General features: G+C 38.2%; 1 protein-coding gene across 11 annotated transcripts in view; it reads left to right on the plus strand.

The window, feature by feature from the left end:
- nfib (nuclear factor I B) overlaps positions 1 to 23,220 on the plus strand; it is a 337,611-nt gene that overhangs the window by 311,954 nt on the left and 2,437 nt on the right. For 8 of the 11 annotated variants that reach the window (XM_062971911.1, XM_062971912.1, XM_062971915.1 and 5 more), the window contains 2 exons: positions 2,526 to 2,614; positions 18,085 to 23,220. The exon at positions 18,085 to 23,220 is cut by the window's right edge and continues 2,437 nt beyond it. In XM_062971911.1, coding sequence (XP_062827981.1) covers positions 2,526 to 2,614; positions 18,085 to 18,214 — 219 coding nt within the window. In that variant the 3' untranslated portion in view covers positions 18,215 to 23,220. The remainder of the gene's footprint in view (positions 1 to 2,525; positions 2,615 to 18,084) is intronic. The other 3 variants (XM_062971913.1, XM_062971914.1, XM_062971917.1) reach the window with 1 other exon arrangement.

Raw genomic sequence — 23,220 nt, forward strand, 5'->3', positions numbered from 1 at the left:
TTAAAAATAATGTCACACTATGGTGAAATAAATCTAAACATGCACTAGGTTTCTAATACCTTTAAAATATCAGTATTACTCCTTAAAAGGTTTTTAGAAATACCCAGTGAATTCCAATGTTTGTATTTTCTTTACTGAAGGGGTACTTGAGCCCTCAAAGACATTACTCATTATTTTGCTTGAATAAAATGGGTGGGGGAGCCTGTGAAAGTTATGAGGACGCATAGTCCATCACAGGCTTTTATTCAACCATAGTTTAGTGCAGTGTATCTCAAGCTGTCTAATGTGGGGGGTCTAGCAGTTCTTGTCTCCATGTACTATATTTGTGCCTGTTGACTGCAGTTGTTCCTTTCCTCAAAACCTGTCAGAATTGGCAGCCAGTGGCTCAGGGAGCAGTGCTGATCCATGGATTACCACTTTGAATGGTTTTGGTTTAGAGTGTTGTTTGTTCTTCCAAACAATCAGGCTGTGGTTTGGAAACATTAAAAAAATCAGGACTAAGAATGCTTTAATTCTAAGTGTATATCTTGTGTTCCCATCTCTGGTTGGTGCATCTTAGAGAGCTAATTAAAAAAGTAGTTTTCAGAAATCTAATCTCATGAATGAAGATAGCTAAAGGCACCAGTCCAAAGTAAAGTGTGTGCTGTACAGAATGCCAGCCTATACCTTAGCTGTCTGCAAATTTGCTCACCTATAGCCTAGGTTATGGAGCCCCCAGTGGCGCAGTGGGTTAAACCGCTGAGCAGCTAAACTTGCTGACTGAAAGGTTAGTGGTTTGAATCCATGGAGCAGCCTGAGCTCCTGCTGTTAGCCCTTGCTTCTGCTAACCTAGCAGTTCGAAAACATGCAAATATGAGTAGATTAATAAGTACCGCTCCAGCAGGGAGGTAACGACGCTCCATGCAGTCATGCTGGCCACATGGCCTTGAAGGTGTCTACGGACAATGCCAGCTCTTCGGCATAGAAATGGGGATGATCACCAACCCCCAGAGTTGGACATGACTAAATCTAATGTCAGGGGAAAATCTTTACCTTTACCTAGCCTAGGTTACCATTTAAGCTCACTAAAATTCAAGGACCCAAAAAAGACCTCTAAGTCTGGCAAGAGTTGTTGAAAAGTAAAAATGTGTGTGTGGTGTGTGTGTGTGTGTTAGATTAGTACATATGCACTAGCCACATCTCCTTTAGGTTAAGTTTAGTTTCACCCACACCTTCCAGAACATGATTTGTTATACTGTAGCTGCCTTTGAGAACTATTTTGTGCTGGAACATTCCTTCCTAGTTAACTTTGTATATGTTTTAAAAGGGCTCACAGAGTTACTCAGGTAATAAATAACGAAACAGTCAAGGAAGGTCTGTTTGCTTTTCTGAAGACTCAACAGCAGGAAACACAAGAGTGTAGCAGTCAAACAGGGTCAAGACAGGGATATTGCCTTGTCTTCAACATACATGTTTTTCAGGAAAAGACTGTAATAAACTGAGCTGCTGTGAAAGTCATTGTTTAAGTTATTAATATGGATCTGTTAGAGCCACTTAGAGTTTTCCATGAGAGGGGGAAATTGCTTTTATACACAATTAATCTTACTCATCATGTTGCCTTACTTAATTCAGAGTGCTATTAGACACATGCTGTATGCTATGGTCACGTATTAGCATGATAGTACAGAGATTAAAATCATACTTTTCCTTCATTTCCTTCACAAAGGTAGATGAGGCTTATTTTCTCAAAACACAAAAATGATCATGGTATCTTTGCAGGAAATCTGCTAGCACTCTAGGAAAGCTGCTAGACAAATGGCTATATAGAGTTACATGAATAATTTTGTGAAGAGCAATCCTGATGATTTAGAGATCTGGGAAGAATTTGTTTCATCTTACATGTAATGCATTCCTCGTTGTATTTTAAGTCTTTTAAATGCTATTATTTTGAGCCTAGAAGTAGATTAGATTCTTTTACCGCTGCATGTTAAGTGATGCCATATTCAGTAACACTAAATTAATCAACCTCTATTACAAATTCCCCCACCCTTCTTGAACAGCAAGATAAGGTCATTATGTAATTTTGGATCCTCTTTACTGTAAATTGCATGTCATCTGTGTATCACCAAATGCATGCTTTCAAGATAATGATTTCTTTTTGTTGTTCTTTTTCTACTACATTGAATAATTTTGAAGTTTTATTTTCTTTCTTTTTAAAGAATTCACTTTTGAACATTAACATTTCTTTTTTCCAGCTCAGTTTATAATACAATTAATTTCTAAATGCCAGTTACTCTTTTATGCTTTTATTAATAGAGAAGCACAGTTAAAGTTAAGTAGCATTTTTTGTGATGTGAGAAAAAGTAGGATTTTGTTTTGCACAATAAACGTTCAGGTTTTATTTTACAATTGTTTTTCTTTTTACACTTCTCCTTGGGGATGTAAGGTTTGTGCCATGTTAAGTGCTAGTTTGCATGCATTCATTTAAATACTAAACACTGTAGTACTGCTCGATCCATATCTGACTGCTAGGTTTCAATTGACAGCTGAGGATTTGTGACTGGACCATGAATCAAAACGGCAGGCATTTATACCCCAGTGCCAATGAGGATACATTGGGAATTACTTGGCAAAGGTAAAATTTTAATTATTTCCAAACCTAAACTATCTTGGGTTCTTCATTTTCTGTTTTAGTTGGCCTTCGGGAGTATATTTGTTTAAATCTAACTATGAAATAACTGTAATAGCTTTTGATGCACACATTTTAGATGAGCTGTAGCTAAAATTTTCCATGAAGCACTTGGAATGCCAAATGTTTGCTGTAAAATATATGAGTTGTAGCACTTTGACAAAGAAACAAAGCACTGAAAAGGGGGTAACTCCATATCTTGAACCCAAAAATTTGTATACAGAGAAATTATGATAAAAGGGGAAAAAAGATTAAGTGGAAGTGTCTAATTTAGAGTAATATATATATATATAATACTCAGAGAAAAAGTTTGGTGGGAATAGATTGTTTGAATTTATAATATTTTTATTAAAAAAGCATATATCTTAAAACACAAGTAACAAGCATTTCCTGTCATGTAAAGTATTTTCTTTGCAGGTCAGAAGAAACTACTACATACATACATAAAATATGGTTACAAATGGAGATATAAAACATGTGACCTTTTTAGTTGAAGCACAGGCCTTAGTAATGATGTTGTGGTGGAAAATCAGTTGTCTTGATACTTTGCTTGCAATATTGCCTTGGATGTGAGTTGATAATGAATCTGGAAAGATTCACTTCGCATTTTTTTTTCTTCTTTCTCGCATGAAGCAATAATCCAAAAGGATTTCTGTCCCTCCAGGTGGGAGTGGAGAGTGGGTGGTGGGTAGTAAGAGTAAGAAAGGCCTGTTGGCAAGTGGGATTCTACTAATGCTTCACTGGATCCAATCCAAGACTTTGGATGACATTCAGTGATGATCTATTGATCAGTAAAGAGTCTTGTTTTAACACCTGATTTTGTGATATTTATAACTGGAAAGCCTCATGAAACAAAAGTCAAAAAATGTAAATTTTATCTATGCTATCATTTCTCAACACATCTTCTAGTGTAGGCCAATAAAATAATATCTTGAAACCAATAATAATTTGGTTTATTTATTTTGTGTCAAAAGCATTGCATAATAAATAAGTTTAAAAGTGATAAAATAAAGGAATCACAAACAGCTAAATAGTTTTGGACCAAAAGCAGGCAACAGCAATCGCATTGTCCGTAGCTTTAAACAACTCCTCCTCCGTGCATGAGGCAGGGCATTGTGGGCAAACATACATATGAGGAATTGTTTGTTCAGCTCCACAGTCACACAAAGGTGGAAGATTCCTCTAGGTAGTGCCATCTCGCCAGGTTGTCTTTTGATCTGCCCACTCCGCTTCTCAGTCTATTTAGGGACTTCTAAGTTGCCCATTCTTGGTTTGCCCCTGGAGGCAGATCCTCATGGGGGGCCATCCAGTTGGAATTGCCTGGTTTAGCTGCCCAGAGGGACACCCTTGCTGTTGCTGGGGGGACATCAAGAGGAGTGGTGGTTCTCATGAAGCCCTTCCTTGATTTGAGTCTGGTGGGAGGAGGGTGATAGCCATGCAGTGGATGGCTTTCACAATGTTCAACCTTTTTTCTCTCACAGTTAGCAGCAACTTCCCGTCGCACGTCAGGGGGGGCAATGCCAGCTAGCTTACAGAGTTTATCAACAGGTGTAGGTTTAAGGCATCCTGTGATGATTCTGCATGTTTCGTTCAGTGCTATGTCCACCTGCTTTGCATGGGCAGATTTGTGCCAAACAGGACAGGCGTATTCTGCAGTTGAGAAAGACAAGGTCAGGGCTGATGTTCTTATTACTTGTGCGTCTGCACCCCATGCACTTCCAGTCAGTTTCTGCAGGATGTTGTTGCGTGCAGCTACTTTGTGCTTGGTGTTTATGCAGTGTTTCCTATATGTTAGTGTTCGATCTAAGGTGACACCAAGATATTTAGGATGGAAACAGTGTTCGAGCTCTTGGCCTTCCCAAGTAACTTTCAGTTTCCTGTTGGCTTCACGGTTATGTAGGTGGAAAGCACACACTTGTGTCTTGGAAGGGTTAGGCTTCAGGTGGTTCTCTTTGTAGTAGTTATAATTTGGTTATTCCAACAGTCACATGTAGTCAGTCAGAAGTGTAAAGTCTATTTGGAGAAACTCACAAATGACATTCTCCATATTGAAACATCAAATGGTGCAATATAATATATGTAAGTTCCCTTAACCAGGCAGAAGGTGATACTGAGAGACTATATAGTTGAACAGCATTTATTCTGCAAATGAACTAATTTCATTTATTCACCATAAAAATAATGTAGAACTCCTGTCATTCATGAGCTATATAGGTTTAATAGAATCAGAGATTACTTTAAATAATTTCTCAGTTGTACAATCCAAATTGTACATGTACAAATAGCTGTTTTTAATTATCCCAGGATTTTTTTTTCAACTAAAGCATTAGAAGGTTGCAGTTTTCAGCATGAATGTGAGAGGTGAAGCTCATTATGGACTGTTTATGGAGGAGTGAGAATTGGTCAAAATCATATATGGAAGAAATACAAATGTACTTTTCCAACATGGCTTTTTCCCTTCAAGAAAAATATAATAGGTAGAAGTAGCTTGAGGAGTGTGGTTTTGAACAGGAATAAAAGAGAGCATGGAGGAATGGATAACTTCTCCCCACCCACTCTTCCTTTGTTCCCAGTTCCAGTCTCCTGCATGCCTGCTCACCAGAGGAAATTTATACAAGATGTAAATAATGTAAAGTTTAATCAAAATGAAAAGTAGAAATCTTAGTCTTTTATAAGCATACCTTGTTGTAACTGACAATTCCCTTCATACAGTGCATATAGATATAGATGTATGTATGTATGTATGGATGGATAGGGAGATAGATCGATGAATTTTTCTCTTATAGTGATACTGATACCTTTTCTTCCTCCAACTATGGAATTATCATTAGAATTGAACTGATGTGTGGATGAAATCTACATGAATTGTCATTATGATAATTACAATTGTTCTTTAGAATTAGGAATGCTGTCAAAATTTGTGAAGTTTCTTGGTTAGAGGGAATAATGACATTTTAACTTTACCGTTAAAAAAAAAAAGATGGCCTGGGAGCCGTTGGGGCCTTGGATATAGACTTTGGGGTGACATGGATTGGGCTTACCTATTTATCATATTATTTCCTCCATGTATGGAAAATAAGCTTTGGAGGTGAAAACTACTTTAAACAAAGCCTCTCCTCTCTCCTTGTGCTCTTCTGTGTTTGATTGTGGCATCTGAGAAGAGTGTCCAGTAGTGGCATGAGTGAACCGGAAAAAAAACTTCAGTAAAGAAACAGAGAAGTCTGCATTATGTTTTGTTGTCTCTATATGGCTGAGTCACTGACCTTGGTTCACATCTTACTTCTGCCATGAACTGACTGTACAACCCTAGATAAAAAGCCCCTCTTTTTTGGACTAGATGAGTGTTTCAGATTTCCTTCCTCTTTCCCTTTTGGCTGGGGAGTGGGACTGCAAGCAAAAGGATCATTTCATTCTGATTGTGAGTCTGGAGATGGAACTTGTTAAGCAGATGAATTGCAGTCATATGTGTCTCCTCAGGATGATTTGAGATGAAATATGGAGAAGGATCTGAATTCTTATGAACTTCTGTGAAATTGTGTGATTATTTTGTGGAAAATGCAATTAAAATATATTCTATATCTGTCACAACTGAGAACATATTCCATCCTGGGTGAAGTCCATGAGCTCCTAGTTGAGAAGCTAAGCAGTCTTTATAGAGGGCTCTCAACTTAAGAATAGCAAATACTGTCCAGATTTCCTCAGAAGTATAGGGAGGAAGAAAAATAAGTTAAGCTCATATCCACCCAGAATGAATACATGCCCAATGTTTAAAATGTAGCCATTTTTCCTTTTCAAAATAAGTGAATTCATAGCTGATTGGAACTATTCTTCACAAGATTTTCAAAGTGTGCAAAATCCTGGCATATCTGTTCACTGTGGGATCTGAAGGTGCTTGCCTCTTATTTGAGACAGTTCGTTGATCAGTGTTTTTTGAAATGTTCATGAGATGCATGGTTTGGCACCTCTGAGACTTGTATAGTTCTGGATCACAGATAGACATCTTTGGGACTCTCTAAGGCCAGACTTCCTAACAGCAGTCCCTCAAGTTCTTTCCAATACTAGGCTCCAAATTTTTGTGTCTCTGTGGGCCTCCATAGACACAAAGACATGAGGACATTTGTTTGAACAGTGTAAGCAGAGAAAGGGCTTTCAATATATGTACAGTGAGAAGCAAAATGCATATGATAAGGCAGTCTTCATTTCTTTTGGAGCACTGCACAGAACTGGTTTCACTTAAGAACAGATGTCTCCATCTGGGAGAAGTCAGAGGAATTGCTGTAATAATACAAACTGCCAAATGTTTTTGTGACTGACAAGCCAAGTTCCCAACAGATCAAAATAAACAACAAAACTGAGCCACAAGTCCAGTAAGGTTCAGATAATCTGATCCATGTAGGTAATCACTTCAGCACAGGCTCCAAGAGGGACCAGCACCTGTGAAGTTTGATTTTTAAGCAGCTACGGGGCTCTTAGTGTAGAATCCAACTAGGTTGAGCAGTGAAAGCGTTGGCTCATTATTATAAAATTTTGGGGATTTTCTGCCAAGTCTTTCACAAACTATAACACGTGTTAAGACATTCATTGTTAGATGTTGTAATTTATATTTTTTAAAGCTACTATTTTCAGTGCTATTTTGAAGGGTTAACTGCCAATTTAACATTACTATCATTAGGCTAGCATTTCCTGCTCTCACTTTGTTGTCTTGATGCAGAAGTACAGTACAACAGCTGGTTTGTTCTGAGAGCTCCTGAGGAGTGCTTTATTCTCCAAGTGCTGAATTTCCTTTTCAGCTTTAGCCATAGGGGTGTTCAAAATGCTCAACTTTTTAGAGCAGCATTCTTTGCCCCCAGCTCCATTCAAGGGCTTGTGATGATAATGTTGATAATGTAGTGAAATTGAATAAGTTTTGATTTGTGGAGGAAGGGAGAACTGCTTCTTAATGTCAGAGCAGCCCTGTAAATTTTAGCGCTCAACAGGCATGGAAACTCTTAAAGATCCACATGAGTATCAAGTAACTTCAAAACTGCGTTTGTTTGGTCTTCCTTGGTTTTTTTGTTTTTGTTGTTTTTATGGTTTGGATAATGCACTTTGGACAACAAATAGTAGCCAGAAGAATTTATTTATTTTATATTTGTTTGAGATAAAAATACAGACTGGTGCGAATTAGAAAAATGACATGAAAACATTATTGGGGCAGTTGGAAAGATTTGTTGTTTTTAACAATTTGTTGCTGTCTCTGTTAAAGTTTTCACTCAACTTTCTAAAAGGGAAAGATGTGCAGAGAATTGTTTTTGCTTTCCATCTAAGCAAACATCTTCCGAACACTTCCTAAGAAATTAATTGTATTCCAGCCAGACTTGCATGCTGCCATCCCACAGGAAATGGGTCAGCAATCCATTAAGATGCCATTAGATAATCTAATTTGGAACTTAATCTCTAAATTAACCATGCTCCATACTTGAAGCATACTTGAGAGGGAGAAAAAAGTTTGTTTGAATCGATAGGGGAGCTGAAGCGTGAAGAAGGCTGTTTGTTTTTTCTGTAACTGTGGTCACGTCTCAAGCCGTCTGGTAACCAGGAGAAACCAGACATGATGTAATTCCAGATTGAACTTGAACTTCAGGGACTTAGAATGGGGAAACAATGGACCATAGGAATCAATAATGTCCATTTTCCACATGATTATGTTTGGAGCTTTACGTTAACCTTTATGGAAGCAACAGCAAAAACTGCAATGTGACCAAAATTGGGAGGATCTGCAGACAAAATGATAGCATAAAATTTCTTTCAGTTGTTTGAGAGTTGTACTTTGGATTCCAGGAGGATTAAAAAAGTTCTCAATACTTGGTAAATTAGTTGCTCATTTTGAGCAGAGCATTCTCTTGTTCATCTAGGTAATATAATTTTTTTCTGTCAGATTATTTTGGCACTGTTCTTATGAAAGGAGGAGCAAAAAGCAAAGAAACAAATTAAAAAACACCCTGCTGGAAAGTGTGCCATTTACCTTTTAGTGATTTCAGAATATCACTTCTTAAAATTTATTTTATGTTCTGTTTTTGCCAATTATAATCTTATTTCTTATATGTGAATGATCTTTTCTGTGAAATTTTCAGTGCATTTATTGATCAAGATCAGCAAATTATTAATTATTATTTCCATAATTGTTTATCCTGCAGTTTGCAATAAAACATTACAAAAAGTAGGAGTGAGAAATGGCAAGTATTTTTGTAACTCTTAACTCCTTAAAAATTATTTTGAGAGGATTGAGCAAAAGCAATTTGAGGACTCATAAAGGGACAATCATTTTTATCAAAACATTATGAAATAGTTTTCCTTTTTTTGCTTAGGGTATATTCTGAGCTCAAGCAAAGGAGGAGGAGGAAGGACAATTCTAAATATTTTGAGTTGGAAAGATAGTTGCTGTGGATAGAAGGGAGATGGAAGTTAAATTGTCACTCTTGAAAATGTTTATGTAAATACATTCTCTTTTATTTTGGGGGACATTTGTATCCCATGGGATTTGGTATAGAAGAAGTGTTAACAGGACAAGTAACATTTAAGAGTAACTTAGGGTTCGGGTCTTGCTCTAGTAGAGAAGATAATAATTCTACAAGAGACTAAAGGATTCATGCTTTGTGTGTGTGAAAATTATGACTCCCTGTGCACAAACACGTGGAGTCCATGTATATGGCAGCATGAAGGAGGGACAAGCAGCATCACAAGGAAAGTTGGTAGGGATTGTAGGAGCCAGTGGCATTGATAGATTTATAGACGTCAAAGATATGCAGGTAAGTAAATAAGGTTTCTGATCCTCAAAATGCTTAGAACAATGAGCACAGGGACAGAGAGCGGTGCCTAATAGAATTTTTCACCCTTGTCTAATTTATAGTATACTAGCTTGGGGACACGGTGGTGCCTGGGTTATTAGTAGAGGGCATTGGGTTGTTTTGGATATTATGAATGGGCCCATTGCTGCAAATCTGTGGCCGATGGGGTTTGCAGTGGGAGAGGATTTGGATGAAGGTAGTGTAAATCCCATAATCCTTGGTCCATCCTCCCCCAAACTGCTGCAGGGTGTAAAGTATCATTTGGGATATGTGTCCCAAGTTTGGTTCAATTCTGTCATTTGTGGCAGGTGCAGTGGTCTCTGGAAGTGAGTGAAGGTACTGTAAATCCCATCATCCATAGTCCGGTGTCCCTTAAATCGCAGCAGGAGATAAAATGGGTGATGAGGGGTATGTGTGCCAAGTTTGGTCTTGATCAGTCATTGGAGTGGGTTGCAGTGGTCTGAGGAAGTATGTGAAAGTACTGTAAATCCCATCTTCCCTAGTTCGTTGTTCTCTCACACCGCAGGAGGACGTAAAGTAGGCTAGATTGCACGTTTGTGTCCAGTTTGGTACAGTTTCGTCAATCATGGGCATCACAGTGGTCTGTGGGAGGTTAATTGGATGAAGGTATTGCAAATCCCATCATCCTTGGTCCATCCCTCCACAAACCACACCAAGATGTAAAGTGGGTCACATCGCACCCATGTTTCATGTTTGGTACAGTTTCGTCATTCATGGGTATCACAGTGGTCTGTAGAAGGTGAATCGGGTGAAGGTACTGCAAATCCCATAATCCTTTGTCCATCCTGTACCAAAATACTGTAGTGGGTAAAGTATGTCATTTGGGATATGTATACCAAGTTTGGTTCAGTTCTGTCATTCATGGCAGTTGCAGTGGTCTGAAGAAGTGAGTGAAGGTACTGTAAGTTCCATCATTCTTGGTGTGTCCTCCCCCAAACTGGCCCAGGACGTAAAGGGGGTCATGGGAGTTCTGCCTGCCAAGTTTTGTCCAGTTACGTCACTGGTGGGCATCGCAGTGGTCTGTGGAAGGGAAAGCAATTGAAAGTACTGCATATCCCATCATCCGTGGGCCATCATCCCAAAAACGGCACCAGGACATAAAATGGGTCATAGGGGTTATGTGTGCCAAGTTTGGGTCAGGTCCATCATTCCTGGCGGTCACAGTTGTCTGTGAAAGTGGGAGCCAATCAGAACACTGCCACATACTCCGCCGCATACAAACATTCACTTTTATTATATAGTAGCTTAGGGACCCAGCGGTGCCCGGGTTATTTGAGAAAGGCATTGTTTGGCTGTGTTGTAAGTTTAGTCTATATCCAGTGTCAGTTGGGTTGAGTGGGTACACGTGAACTACAACTCCCATATGCAAGTACCATCGTCCATGGTCCATTGCCCTGGAAACAGTGGCAGGATGTAGAGTAGGCCATGGAGGCTCTGTGTGCCAAGTTTGGGGTTGATCAATCATTGGTGGGGGTCTCAGTGGTGTGTGGAAGTGAGTCAAGATACTGGAAGTCCCATCATGTGTGGTCGAAACTCTTCCAAACCCACGCCAGGATGTAGAGTGGGTCATAGGGGGTTTCTGTGGCAAATTTGGTCTTTAACAGTCATTGTTATGGATTGCAGTAGTCTAACGGAGTGAAGGTATTATAAATCCCATCATCCATGGTCCGTTGGCCCCTAAACTGCAGGAGGACATAAAGTGGATGATGGGGGGGGGTATGTGTGCCATGTTTGGTGTTTTATTAGTCAGTGGTGTGGGTTGTAGTGGTTTTAGTAAGTGAGTGAAGGTACTGCAAGTCCCATCATCCTAGGTATGTCCTCCCCCAATCTGGACCAGAACGTAAAGGGGCTCATGGAGGTTGTGTGTGCCAAGTTTGGTCCAGTTCTGTCACTGCTGTGTATCGCAGTGGTCTGTTAAGATTTGAAGCATGTGAAAGTACTGCAAATCCCATCAGCCGTGGGCCATCCTCCCCGAAATGGCACCAGGGTGTAAGGTGCATCATGGGGATTATGTGTGCCAAGTTTGGTCCTGATTCGTCATTAGAGTAATAGTAGTCTGTTGGAGAGAAAATGTTTGAAAGTACTGTAAAGCCCATAATGCTTGGTCCATTCTCCCCCAAACTGCTGTAGCGTGTAAAGTGTGTCATTTGGGATATGTGTGGCAAGTTTGGTTCAGTTCTGTGATTCGTGGCAGTGGCAGTGGTCTCAAGAAGTTAGTGAACGTACTGGAAGTCCCATCATCCTTGGTCCATCCTCCCCCAATCTGCCTCAGGACGGAAAGGGGTTCATGGGGGTTCTGTGTTCCAAGTTTGGTCCAGTTCTGTCACTGGTGGGCAACGTAGTGTTCTGTGGGAGACGTAGCATTCGAAAGTAATGCAAATCCCATTATGTGTGGCCCATCATCCCCAAACGGCACCAGAACGTACAATGGGTCATAGGGGTTATGTGTGGCAAGTTTGGTCCAGGTCCGTCATTCCTGGCGGTCACAGTGGCCTGTGAAAGTGGCGGCCAATCAGAAAGCTGGCACATATTCCACCCGGCCAATCAGAATGCTGGCACATACAAACATTCACTTTTATTATATATATAGATATAGATATAGATATATAGATATAGATATGTACTTACTGGAACTACTGTGGCACCCAGAAACTTCCCAAAGAGCTTCCTTAACAAACCTTCTGAAGAAGTTAAATGACCCTTATCAAATCACCATTTCTTTCAAACTACGGTTGGTGAGTGGCAGAGAAATTTTTTGTTGTTAATCGCAATCAATTCCTTGCAGCTGTTGTCCCATGACAACCATCTACAGTTATAGGATAGTCTTATAATGTTTCATTAATATCCCAGTACATGAAACATCTAAAAATCCCTCATGATCTTTAGAAGGGTTACTGCCTAAGCCAGGGGTCCCCAAACTTTTTAAGCAGAGGGCCGATCCACAATCCTTCAGACTGTTGAGGGGCTGAATTATCATTTGAAAAAAAAATACAAACAAATTCCTATGCATACTGCACATGTCTTATTTGTAGGTCAACAACAACAACAACAACAACAACGAAAGAACAATACAATATTTAAAAACGAAAACAATTTTAACCAACATAAACCTATTAGGATTTCAATGGAAAGTGTGGGCCTGCTACTGGCCAATGAGATAGTCAAGTTAATTAGGATTGTTGTTGTGTGCCTTCAAGTCATGTCAGACTTTGGACGAGCCTAAGTCTAAAATTAATTATTTATTTACTGCATTTATTTACTACATTTATATCCCACCCTTCTCACCCCCAAGGGGACTCAGAGCAGCTGTATGTACATACCATCTATATATATAAAATGATAAAGTTGTTTGCGCAGTGACTATAACAACAAAACTAAACATCCCAGAAATACGAAATTTGGCAACACAATGCAAAAGGCTTGCCTCCAGGTTACAACAACACAACCACACCACAAAACCACAATCCAGACCCACAAAACTCACAACAACGCATCATGCGATAACAACACAACTAAACGCCCCAGAAATACAAAACTTGGCAACACAATGCAAAAGCCTTGCCTTCCAGTTGTAACAACACAACCACACCACAAAACCACACAGGACCCACAAAACTCACAACAACGCATCGTGACTATAACAACACAACTAAACGGCCCAGAAATACTAAACTTGGCAACACAACGCAAAAGCCTTCCCTCCAGGTTGTAACAACACAACCACACCACAAAACCACAATCCAGACCTATAACACTCACAACAACGCATCGTGACTATAACAACACAACTAAGCGCCCCAGAAATACGAAACTTGGCACACAACTAAACGCCCCAGAAATATAAAACTTAATAACACAACGCAAAAGCCTTGCCTCCCAGTTGTAACAACACAGCCACACCACAAAACCACAATCTGGACCCACAAAACTCACAACAATGCATCGTGACTATAACAACACAACTAAACGTCCCAGAAATACGAAACTTGGCACACAACTAAACGCCCCAGAAATATAAAACTTGACAACACAACGCAAAAACCTTGCCTCCCGGTTGTAACAACACAACCACACCACAAAACCAAAATCCGGACCCACAAAACTCACAACAATGCATCGTGACTATAACAACACAACTAAACGCCCCAGAAATACGAAACTTGGCACACAACTAAACGCCCCAGAAATACAAAACTTGACAACACAACACAAAAGCCTTTTCTCCTGGTTGTAACAACACAACCACACCACAAAACCACAATCCGTACCCACAAAACTCACAACAACGCATCATGACTATAACACAACTAAACGCGCCAGAAATACAAAATTTGACAACACAACGCAAAAGCCTTGCCTCCTAGTTGTAAGAACACAACCACAACACAAAACCACAATCCGGACGTACAAAACTCACAACAACGCATCATGACTATAACAACACAACTAAACGCCCCAAAAATATGAAACTTGGCAACACAACACAAAAGCATTCCCTCCCGATTGTAACAACACAACCACACCACAAAATCACTATCCGGACGCACAAAACTCACAACAATGCATAGTGACTATAACAACACAACTAAATGCCCCAGAAATACAAAACTTGGCATACAACTAAACACCCCATAAATACAAAACTTGACAACACAACACAAAAGCCTTGCCTCTCAGTTGTAACAACACAACCACACCACAAAACCACAATCCGGACCCACAATACTTACAACAACGCATTGTGACTATAACAAATACAAAATTTGACAACACAACTCATCCACCTCCCCAATCCCTACATTCACACTTGGCCTCCAAAAAAAACAATTACAATAATGACAATAACAACAACAATAAGAATCAACACCATCACAGGCAAGAAACAGCCAGGCACTGAGGCTGAGAGGCCAGTCAGTGCTACACTGGGCCTCCAAAAAACAATACAGTAGCATCTAACTTATCCAACTTTCATGACCACTACAACAACAATAATAATAAACACCTACACAGGCAAAAAAAAAAGACTATTGTACCACAATAAAAATATAAACCGCACTCAGCAGAATCAGACATTACAATTAACAACAAACCAAAGACAACAGGGATCTCAAGCAATTATCAATCAACACAAAAATTGAAGAAGGTAACAGACTTCAAATACTACTACTAATGTTAGTATAAAGAAGGTTGAGGTCACATCATAAATACAACCTAATGTAGACTGACCAACACCACCAGACGCGTGGCCAGGCACAGCTAGTATATTATATTATTAGCATAACACAATATTAGCATTATATATTGCTATATTGAACTATACCACTATACTATTATATAATATGTAATATATAACATATAATTAATATTATCATATGGTATTACTATTATATTGTATAACATAAGATTATTATCAATATTATATGTATATACAATATATTATATTATTAAAACTGATATAAAAATATTATATTATAAAACTGAGGGCAGGGGCCAGGTAAATGACCTTGGAGGGCCGCATCCGGCCCCCGGGCCTTAGTTTGGGGACCCCTGGCCTAAGCCTTCTTGAATTTGGCCCACCTGAAATAAGCAATTGAGCATTTCTCAAAGTAATTGCTTCTCCTTTAACTCCATTATTTTTCTCTTTACAATAAAATACACAGCTGATGAATGAAGTTGCATTTGCCATCTATATTCGAATCATAGTTACAAAAAAGAATAGAAAACTACCACTACAAAAACGCACACCTTTAATACTGATATTGTGTATTAGAAGCATTTAGACAGTAGAGACACAAGTGAAATTGTATGAAGCAGTATACATATATTTTCCATATTCTTTTCATTGCTTTTTTCGTTCTTAAATATGGCTATAGAACTGATCTTTGGCATTTTGTTAGTGTTAGAAGAGAACTCCAGACATTCAGTAGGATACTATCAGCAGTATTATTCATTATTTCTTCAGAATCTTTCAGGGATAAGGATGCTGACAATTTCCTCATTTGTCCTGCATTTTGACATGGAATATTTATAAATCTTGTTTAGAAATATATGCCTGGGACTATAATCTCAAGTAATCACTTCACTGGACATCTTACTAGTTACTCAAACTGTGACTATCCGAGAAGTCAAGGATAGGCAAAGTGTATGGTGAATTGCATGCCAATATCTATCATAGCTACTTAGGATCCTTATTGGCCCCAGAAAACAATTCATTCCCCAAGCAGAAAACTCTGCATTTTTGGAAACTGGAATAGATGCTCCATTATAGCATATTTCTTAAAAATTGCCCAAATAAGTGTTTTTCTAAATCAGGCAGCAGCAGAGGGAATCTACATTGAATTGGCCAATTCCATCTCCTCCCAGAGGCTTTGGGGTGTGATTAGCATTTTGGAGATATTCCGGGATGCAGAATCACAGGGGCCATGAATGTTCAGGGGAGTGGAATATTGCCCTTGATTTCATCAGTACAAGTATTTTTGCAAGCACCCAGAAGTATTTCAGAAGCGAAGGCAATTTAGGCCCAGTTAACATGTTATACATGCAATGACATACCAAGCTAAAAGTTTCCATGTTGTAAAGACAATATGCTGTCTGTCATGTTTTTGAACTGCTTTATATTGGTTATTTTGAATTAATTTTACAAATCATGGTTTGGGAAATCCAACTCAATTCCTGTATTTATATAGTCTTATGTGAGTCCGGTATTTATACATACATTCTCACCCTAGCCACACAATTTAATGTTTTACTTTTTGGCACACCCTGGCTTTTTATCCTAATTTGCAAGCAAATCCAGGTTTGTCAAATGGGCGCAACAGTAAACTCTGTTTTGATCAGACCAGAAATTAATGCATTATTATTAAGCCATATGTGTGAAGAAAGGATGGGCTTTCTTCTGATCTTCCAAGCCCTGGCTTAGCAGTTTGTTTGAATGCAGTCTTCTTGTTACAATCTTACTCCTTTCTTGCAGTGTTTGTGCAGTTCTGCTTGGACTCTGCACTTAAAAAGAGCCAAACAAGCAACCACTTGAAGACACGCACAAGCAACTTATCTGTAGGCTATTTATATTCCCACCTGTACTTCCAGCATCAGTAAGGTCATAGAAGGTTGTAAATAATGGCATGTATACATGGTATATTATTCTAAACATGGAAGTGGGTGGCACTCACCAGAAGGAGCCATCTTTGGGTGATGTGGCCATGGAAATGTAACAATGTATACCCTGTTTTAGCAGCAACAACAAAAAGATTTACTTGTTCAGGTAGCTTGTCTATCAATTCATTGGCTACAGCATTTTAACACAAGGTACAAAACTCATTACTATTTTGTCTAGTCAAAACATTTGTATATACAAATACAGTACTATTTTTAGGTTTTATTTTTTTGGAGTCCATTCCTGTCTCTATACAACCTGTACACATTCAAACTTAATGTCAACAGAAAGGCCAATGTTGTGTAACTCTCAGCTTAACCAACTTCCTGCTGGTCAGAGGCTTGTAAAATTCTTGAGATCTGCTTAGTGTTAGGATACAAGAGTTATACATCCCTAAGGAGTAATAAATAATATTGACAAACACATTGCATGGTGTATTTTCAACACAGTCATAAGGGAGGTTTGAGAGGCTTAGATAAGCATCTAAATTCAATTTGTTTGCTATGCTATAACAATATATGCTATAACCGCTTCTTGGCAGGGGGTTGAACTGGATGGCCCATGAGGTCTCTTCCAACTCTACTATTCTATGATTCTATGAACAATCCTAATGGTCACTTAATAGAATTTATCTTCATTTAGTATTACTCCCTCCCCAAAACTTATATGCACAAATGTATATATTGCTTTTAATACTAGTTTGTTCTTTATTCATAATAATATTTTTATTTGTCCAGCATAATCATTAGAAAGTTGCCCTTAAAAAATCCAGATGAAATTTGAGCTTGATTCATAAAAGCCCAATTCCTAAAAAGCAAACAACTGAAAAGAGATTAGATCATCTGTTTTTCCATGCATACTTGGGTTGGTATCTTCTCATAGGTCCCTTCTACACCGCTGCATAAAATCCAGATTGTTTCCTTTGAAGTGGATTATATGGCAGTGTACACTGAGATAACACAGTTCAAAGCAGATAATGTGGATTATCCGCCTTGATATCCTTAATTATATGGCAGTGTAGAAGGGCCCTTTGTTCAATATATCAAGTAAATAATTAGTTCTAATACTTGTGCCTGTTATATTGGCATAATGAACAAATCATTTGATGAGATTACTCTGGTTTGGTAATCGGTATGTGCTCCAAATTCTCGCCTATTAGAATTGTTAATACTTCTCAAATTGTATGTATATATTTATGTTTGTTTGTGAAATGGGATATTGGATTGATATGGTATGTGGTTGGGTTGTTATTTAAATGTTCATTCTTGTTTGAGTTGTTGCTGCTGCAATATCATAACTTTTTATTCTGTTCTCTCTCTCTCTCTCTCTCTCTCTCTCTCTCTCTCTCTCTCTCTCTCCCTCCCTCCCTCCCTCCATCTCCCCCCCCCTCTCTCTGTTTTCTTTTTATTCAACAGTCCTGGTACCTGGGCTAGCTTGGTTCCTTTTCAAGTATCAAACAGGACACCAATCCTACCCACAAATGTCCAGAATTATGGTTTGAACCTAATTGGAGAGCCTTTCCTTCAAGCAGAAACAAGCAACTGAGGGAGATCAAAACTGAACAAAATACTATAAAAAAGAAAGGAAGACGGGACAAAAAAAAAAACGCAGAAGAAAAAAGAACCTGAAGAAAGAAGAAACATAGACCAGCAATTGCAGCACTTACAATCACTAATTCCCTTAAGGTTGAAACTGTAATGGTGTTTTGTTTTGTTTTTTAAAAAAAGGGTCGACAATATTTCACTGATGAGTAGAAAGATGTTCCTCCTAAGTAGCCTTTGTTCTATGAAATCCACTGGGAAATAGATGTTTTGTCTCTGACAATATATTTTAACTGACTTTCTAGATGCCTTAATATTTGCATGATAAGCTAGTTTATTGGTTTAGTATTCTTGTTGTTTACGCATGGGATCACTATTCCTAGTTAGCTCTCAAGACAAAGGCTAGGAGGCATCCATAGAGCTGCAGGAGAATGAGGGCCATGAGCCAGCTTTTCTCAGCGCTCTGATTTCTAAAAGCCATTTAATTTAGCCTTTAGTTATCAACCCAAATTTATTTGACTTTGGCCCTTAACCCAAACTTTTCCTAATGTGTTACCTGTTTGAAAATTTTCAGGAAGACATTTAAATAAACAGGCATTTTATAGAATGCCTCACTTTAGGTTGAAAATGTGTTATTGTCTCATATGACAGTAAAAACAAAAAGAGAAAGACACTAAAAATAATTTCCCCCACAAAGGAAAACATTTAGAGGCAAGTGCAATTTAAAAATTATATCTAAAGGGGATCATTGTTATAAGTCCTTTAGCCCTTGGACTCTAAATTGAGGGGATTAAAAAAACAAGAAGACTTTCAAAAGTATTTCAAGCAAATTTATTTTTCCCTCAGTTTTGAAAGGGGGGCATTAAAAGGCATTAATTAATTCAAGACAAATCATGTACTTGAGAAAAAGAAATTAATTGAAACACAGCACTTATGTTGATTTAGCTTCTGCCTCCTTTGAGGTATCTTATTTATTTAAAGTTACTGGTTGAATCGAGAACCCATGGAGAATAGGAAAGGTTCTATAAAATCTTCATCACAGAGACTGAGAGAGGTAAATCCATGTCACTGGGGCAAAGCTTACAGTTTACAAATGGAAATGCCAGGTTGTGCGGGGGGGGGGGGGATTCAAATATATTTTTTAATAAATGCACTCTTTACAAAAGCCTAATGACAGGGTGCTGAAAACTTGCATGGTGCTCTCAGAAATTAGCCTTGTTGACAGATAATTCTCATACTGACAGTAATGTGCATGGGCAGATACATTTTGCCTCTATGTCTCTATAAAAAATTAATTAAACCTACTCTATCCAGTAATCCTAATTTGCACGAAGTTATAATGTCCACATAACGTGCCTTGCCTTGAAATCTAAAAAGTGACATCACTACACTTGTTTTGCTGCATTTATTATCATTTTAAATCTTTACCATTTTTATGACAAAAATATTTTGTACTCCAGATGGGAAAACGAAAAAAAAGTGACATCATGGATTTTTTAAGCAGTTATAACTTTATCTCACATTTATAAAGCATATCATGGCTGTGTATAGTTGCCGCTTAAAAATTGTAATCGACCAGCAATATTTTCAGTATTTTGGTGTTTTTTCTATTAATCTTTCATGTTTTTCATCTTCCAGTTAATATTGGGGGGAGGGGATTCAAATTTATACGAATTATGCAATACCAAGTTTTGCCTATGTAGGTAGTGCTTTTAGCTGTATTGGTTATTATAGGTAAGTACACAGATTTAAAAGACAAAAGATTGATGTATGCTTTTCGTTAGTTCATTTGTTTGTTTTAATTGACCAAAGTGGGTACTGCTATTTTTGCAGTGTGATGAGGTCCTTTTGTGTACTAAGAGATGGACAGGGGATTTTTTTTATACATACATATATCTATATATTCTGGGGCGGGCGGGGAGGATTTTTAACACTTGACAGTGTAGCTGTGAAGCAGTTCACCATTGGCTAGGTGAGGGCTGCAAAGCGACTCTTCTGCCTACTGTGATAAAAATCTCAAAAAAAAAAAAAGGTGACTTCTTTTTAACTTTCCACCTGGGGTGCAAGCTGAACGCATTTCTGGTTTAAAAATAATAGTAATAATAATGACTACAATGGCAAATAAATAAATAAATAATAGGTTTTGTTGGAGGCAGACTTGAGTTGGGGGAAAAAATTTTTTTTTTCAATTTGAGACATCAAGACCCACAGAGAGCTACAGGCCTTTTAAAAGATGCATCATCCCTTCCTTCATCATGGCATTTAAAAAGACATAAATTGAAGTTATTGATCACATACACAATATACACCAATAAAAACATTTCCTCCAAAGGCATCCTCGTCACATTATATTTTATATTTCAACTGAAATAAGGAACAAAGAAAAACATATAGCATGTGATTATCAAGTGCTCTTTTCTTTCAGAGCCTGACTATAGATTGTAGTCATTGGCACATGAACATCAGTCAGTACTCCTTCTTTGAGAATAGTAGAGTCCAACTTTTGGCTAAGTATATAGTGCATTAACGGCAACCCTGCCAGTAAGTTGTCCAAGCTTTGCTTCAATAACTTCTGGAAAGTGATCCCACCACCATGAAGGGCTTTCCCCATATCCCACCCCTGCCCACAGCAAGGCTGAAACATATACTCTATGGGCAGGATCTGCTACTTTTAGTCTGTTACATGCAGCTCTCTCTTCCACATTATGTTCATAATACTGGCTGGCATAAAAGGAGTGAGCAATTGCTTTGGTCTATTCCAGACTTCTCTATCTGTGGAAACAATTGTGGAGACACTTCAGAGTTAGAGTGATTGAGGCGTAGCTGTCACATTTCCATTTGACTAATTGCAGCATTTAGCCAGACTCTTACATTTTATGCAAGGGGTGATAAGGAAGAGATTGGGTCTTAATGCTCTTAATTCAAAAGACTGGATCACAACAGCAGAAAGAAGTTTATACTTTGAGCACTTCAGCTGATGAACACTTCTATACAATATTATCAAGTTATGAAGAAATATTCAATTCAAATATTTCCTCCTTTAAAGAAAATTATTTGAGACATAATTATCCTGAAAATATAAAACTCTTTAAGCCAGGAGTGGACGAAGTACATCCCGATCCCAGTAAGCTTTGGTGCCCTTTCAACTTCCTCAGCTGCTCCCTTTCTGTCCACAAAAGGATGAATTGCGTCTCCTGGAAGTGCGGGAGAAGAAATTTCCCTTCTATTTAAATAGGTAGCAAAGCTCCCCTGCAATGTTTGTAGTACCATTATTTTTGAAAACAGAAGTAGACTTCCAGCTTCTTCTGTTATGTATTTGGTTTAGTTTTGCTTTTTTGGCAGTCCATGTAGCCCAGAGGATGAAATTAACTTCTGGACTTGCTGCACTTTCCCAACCCACCTTAGATGCATTGTGTTTTTAAGTGAACATGGCTGTGAATCATGACTGTTTGCTTTTTTCTTTGTCTTCACAGCAGCTTCCTAGTGCTGAACCACAAACAGCTACTAAAAAGGCCTTCAGTTTGAAAAGCCACTTGATAAGCAGTTCTGAGATCCCACTTTCTTAGTGGACCTCACTATCTGAGTTAGTAGATTTTAGGCTACATTTTTCTTGAGTTTCTATTTGTATCACCACTAATGGTGAATGCTATTTTAATTGTTCTCTCCTTGAATCCTCTTTAAAGTAGTGATAGCCATGGGAAGACCATCTGATGGAACATTGGCTTTCTCTGGAGTTTCCTTTTACTGACTTCCAATTTTGTGTCTAAAACAATAGTATTTTTGTTGTATCAATAAAACTCTCTAAGATAGTTGCATCTGCAAGGCTTTGTGGCAGTTTCAGAGATGCAGGGATTTTTTTTTATTTGTAAGATTTATTTTTAGCTGAATTAGGAATCCAACCAGTTATATGTTGGCTCTTTTTTTCTGAGCCCAATTGTAAGTGAATTAATTCACTAACTGTATGGCTGCTGGAAATAGCAGATCTTTCTGAGACACCCTTAACGCACTAACAGGTATCATACAATCTTCTCTCAGGAAATCACTTAATAATCAGATATGGATGATGTAGTTAAAGTTGTATGGAGGATTTCAATTGTGCAGGTATTCTGTAAGATGCTATTTAAACTTGGGACAGTAAAACAGGATGAAATAAAGATGAGTTCAGGCTTTAAAGTGCAATAGTTTAAAAATACTGATCCCTGTACAGTGGACAGTCTAAACTGAACTTTTTCAAATAATCCTGATCTATTGTATACAAGCAATGGATTTATACAAATAGTGGAGATGCGATTTTAAAAGGACTAACTTGTTCCATGAAATTTTATTTTCCCCTCCTGTTAATTATTTGATGATCCAGGCCATCGACCTGACAGCATCAAATGCATTTAAGTGCTCTGAGGAGGGCGAGCTCTGTGGGTTTTTCTGCCTCCATCGTTAATATAAAGGCTCATTGGAACCGCACCTTTTTATTCTTAACTTTTCTTAAAAGCTGAGAATTCAGGCGTTTAATGACATGTTGCAAACTCAAACCTAGTCTGAGCCTCCTCCTTCACCAGGAAGTATCTTCTGACTAAACCAAGCCACCCCGTTCTATGTGCACTGTTCCACCTTTATTCAGTTGCTTTGCAGCCCTGGCCTCTTGGCAGTGCCACTGAAGTGTGTTTTCCCCTAGAATGACATGAACATTTGAGGCTTGACTAAGGAAAAAAGGCAGTGAAGGAGACTGTACATAAAGACATGGCAAAATATTAAATATAGCAATATAGTTGTGCGTTCAGGTGGGCAGCTCCATTTAAAATATGTGAATGAACCTGTGAAGCTGCAAGTAGAGAAGAACAGAGAATCTTCTTAAGGAACCACCTACCTTGTAGACAGTAATTTGTACACTGTATAGTTTTGTTAAGATTTTTTTTAAAGCACCCTCGTTTGTAAAGCTAATTTTTAGCGATTATAATGGAAATGTGTGTCATTTTCACTTTTAAAGTAAACAAGAATATTCCTTGTTTGGAA

This window comes from Anolis carolinensis, chromosome 2 (assembly GCF_035594765.1).
Source record: "Anolis carolinensis isolate JA03-04 chromosome 2, rAnoCar3.1.pri, whole genome shotgun sequence".
NCBI classification, from domain to species: domain Eukaryota; kingdom Metazoa; phylum Chordata; class Lepidosauria; order Squamata; family Dactyloidae; genus Anolis; species Anolis carolinensis.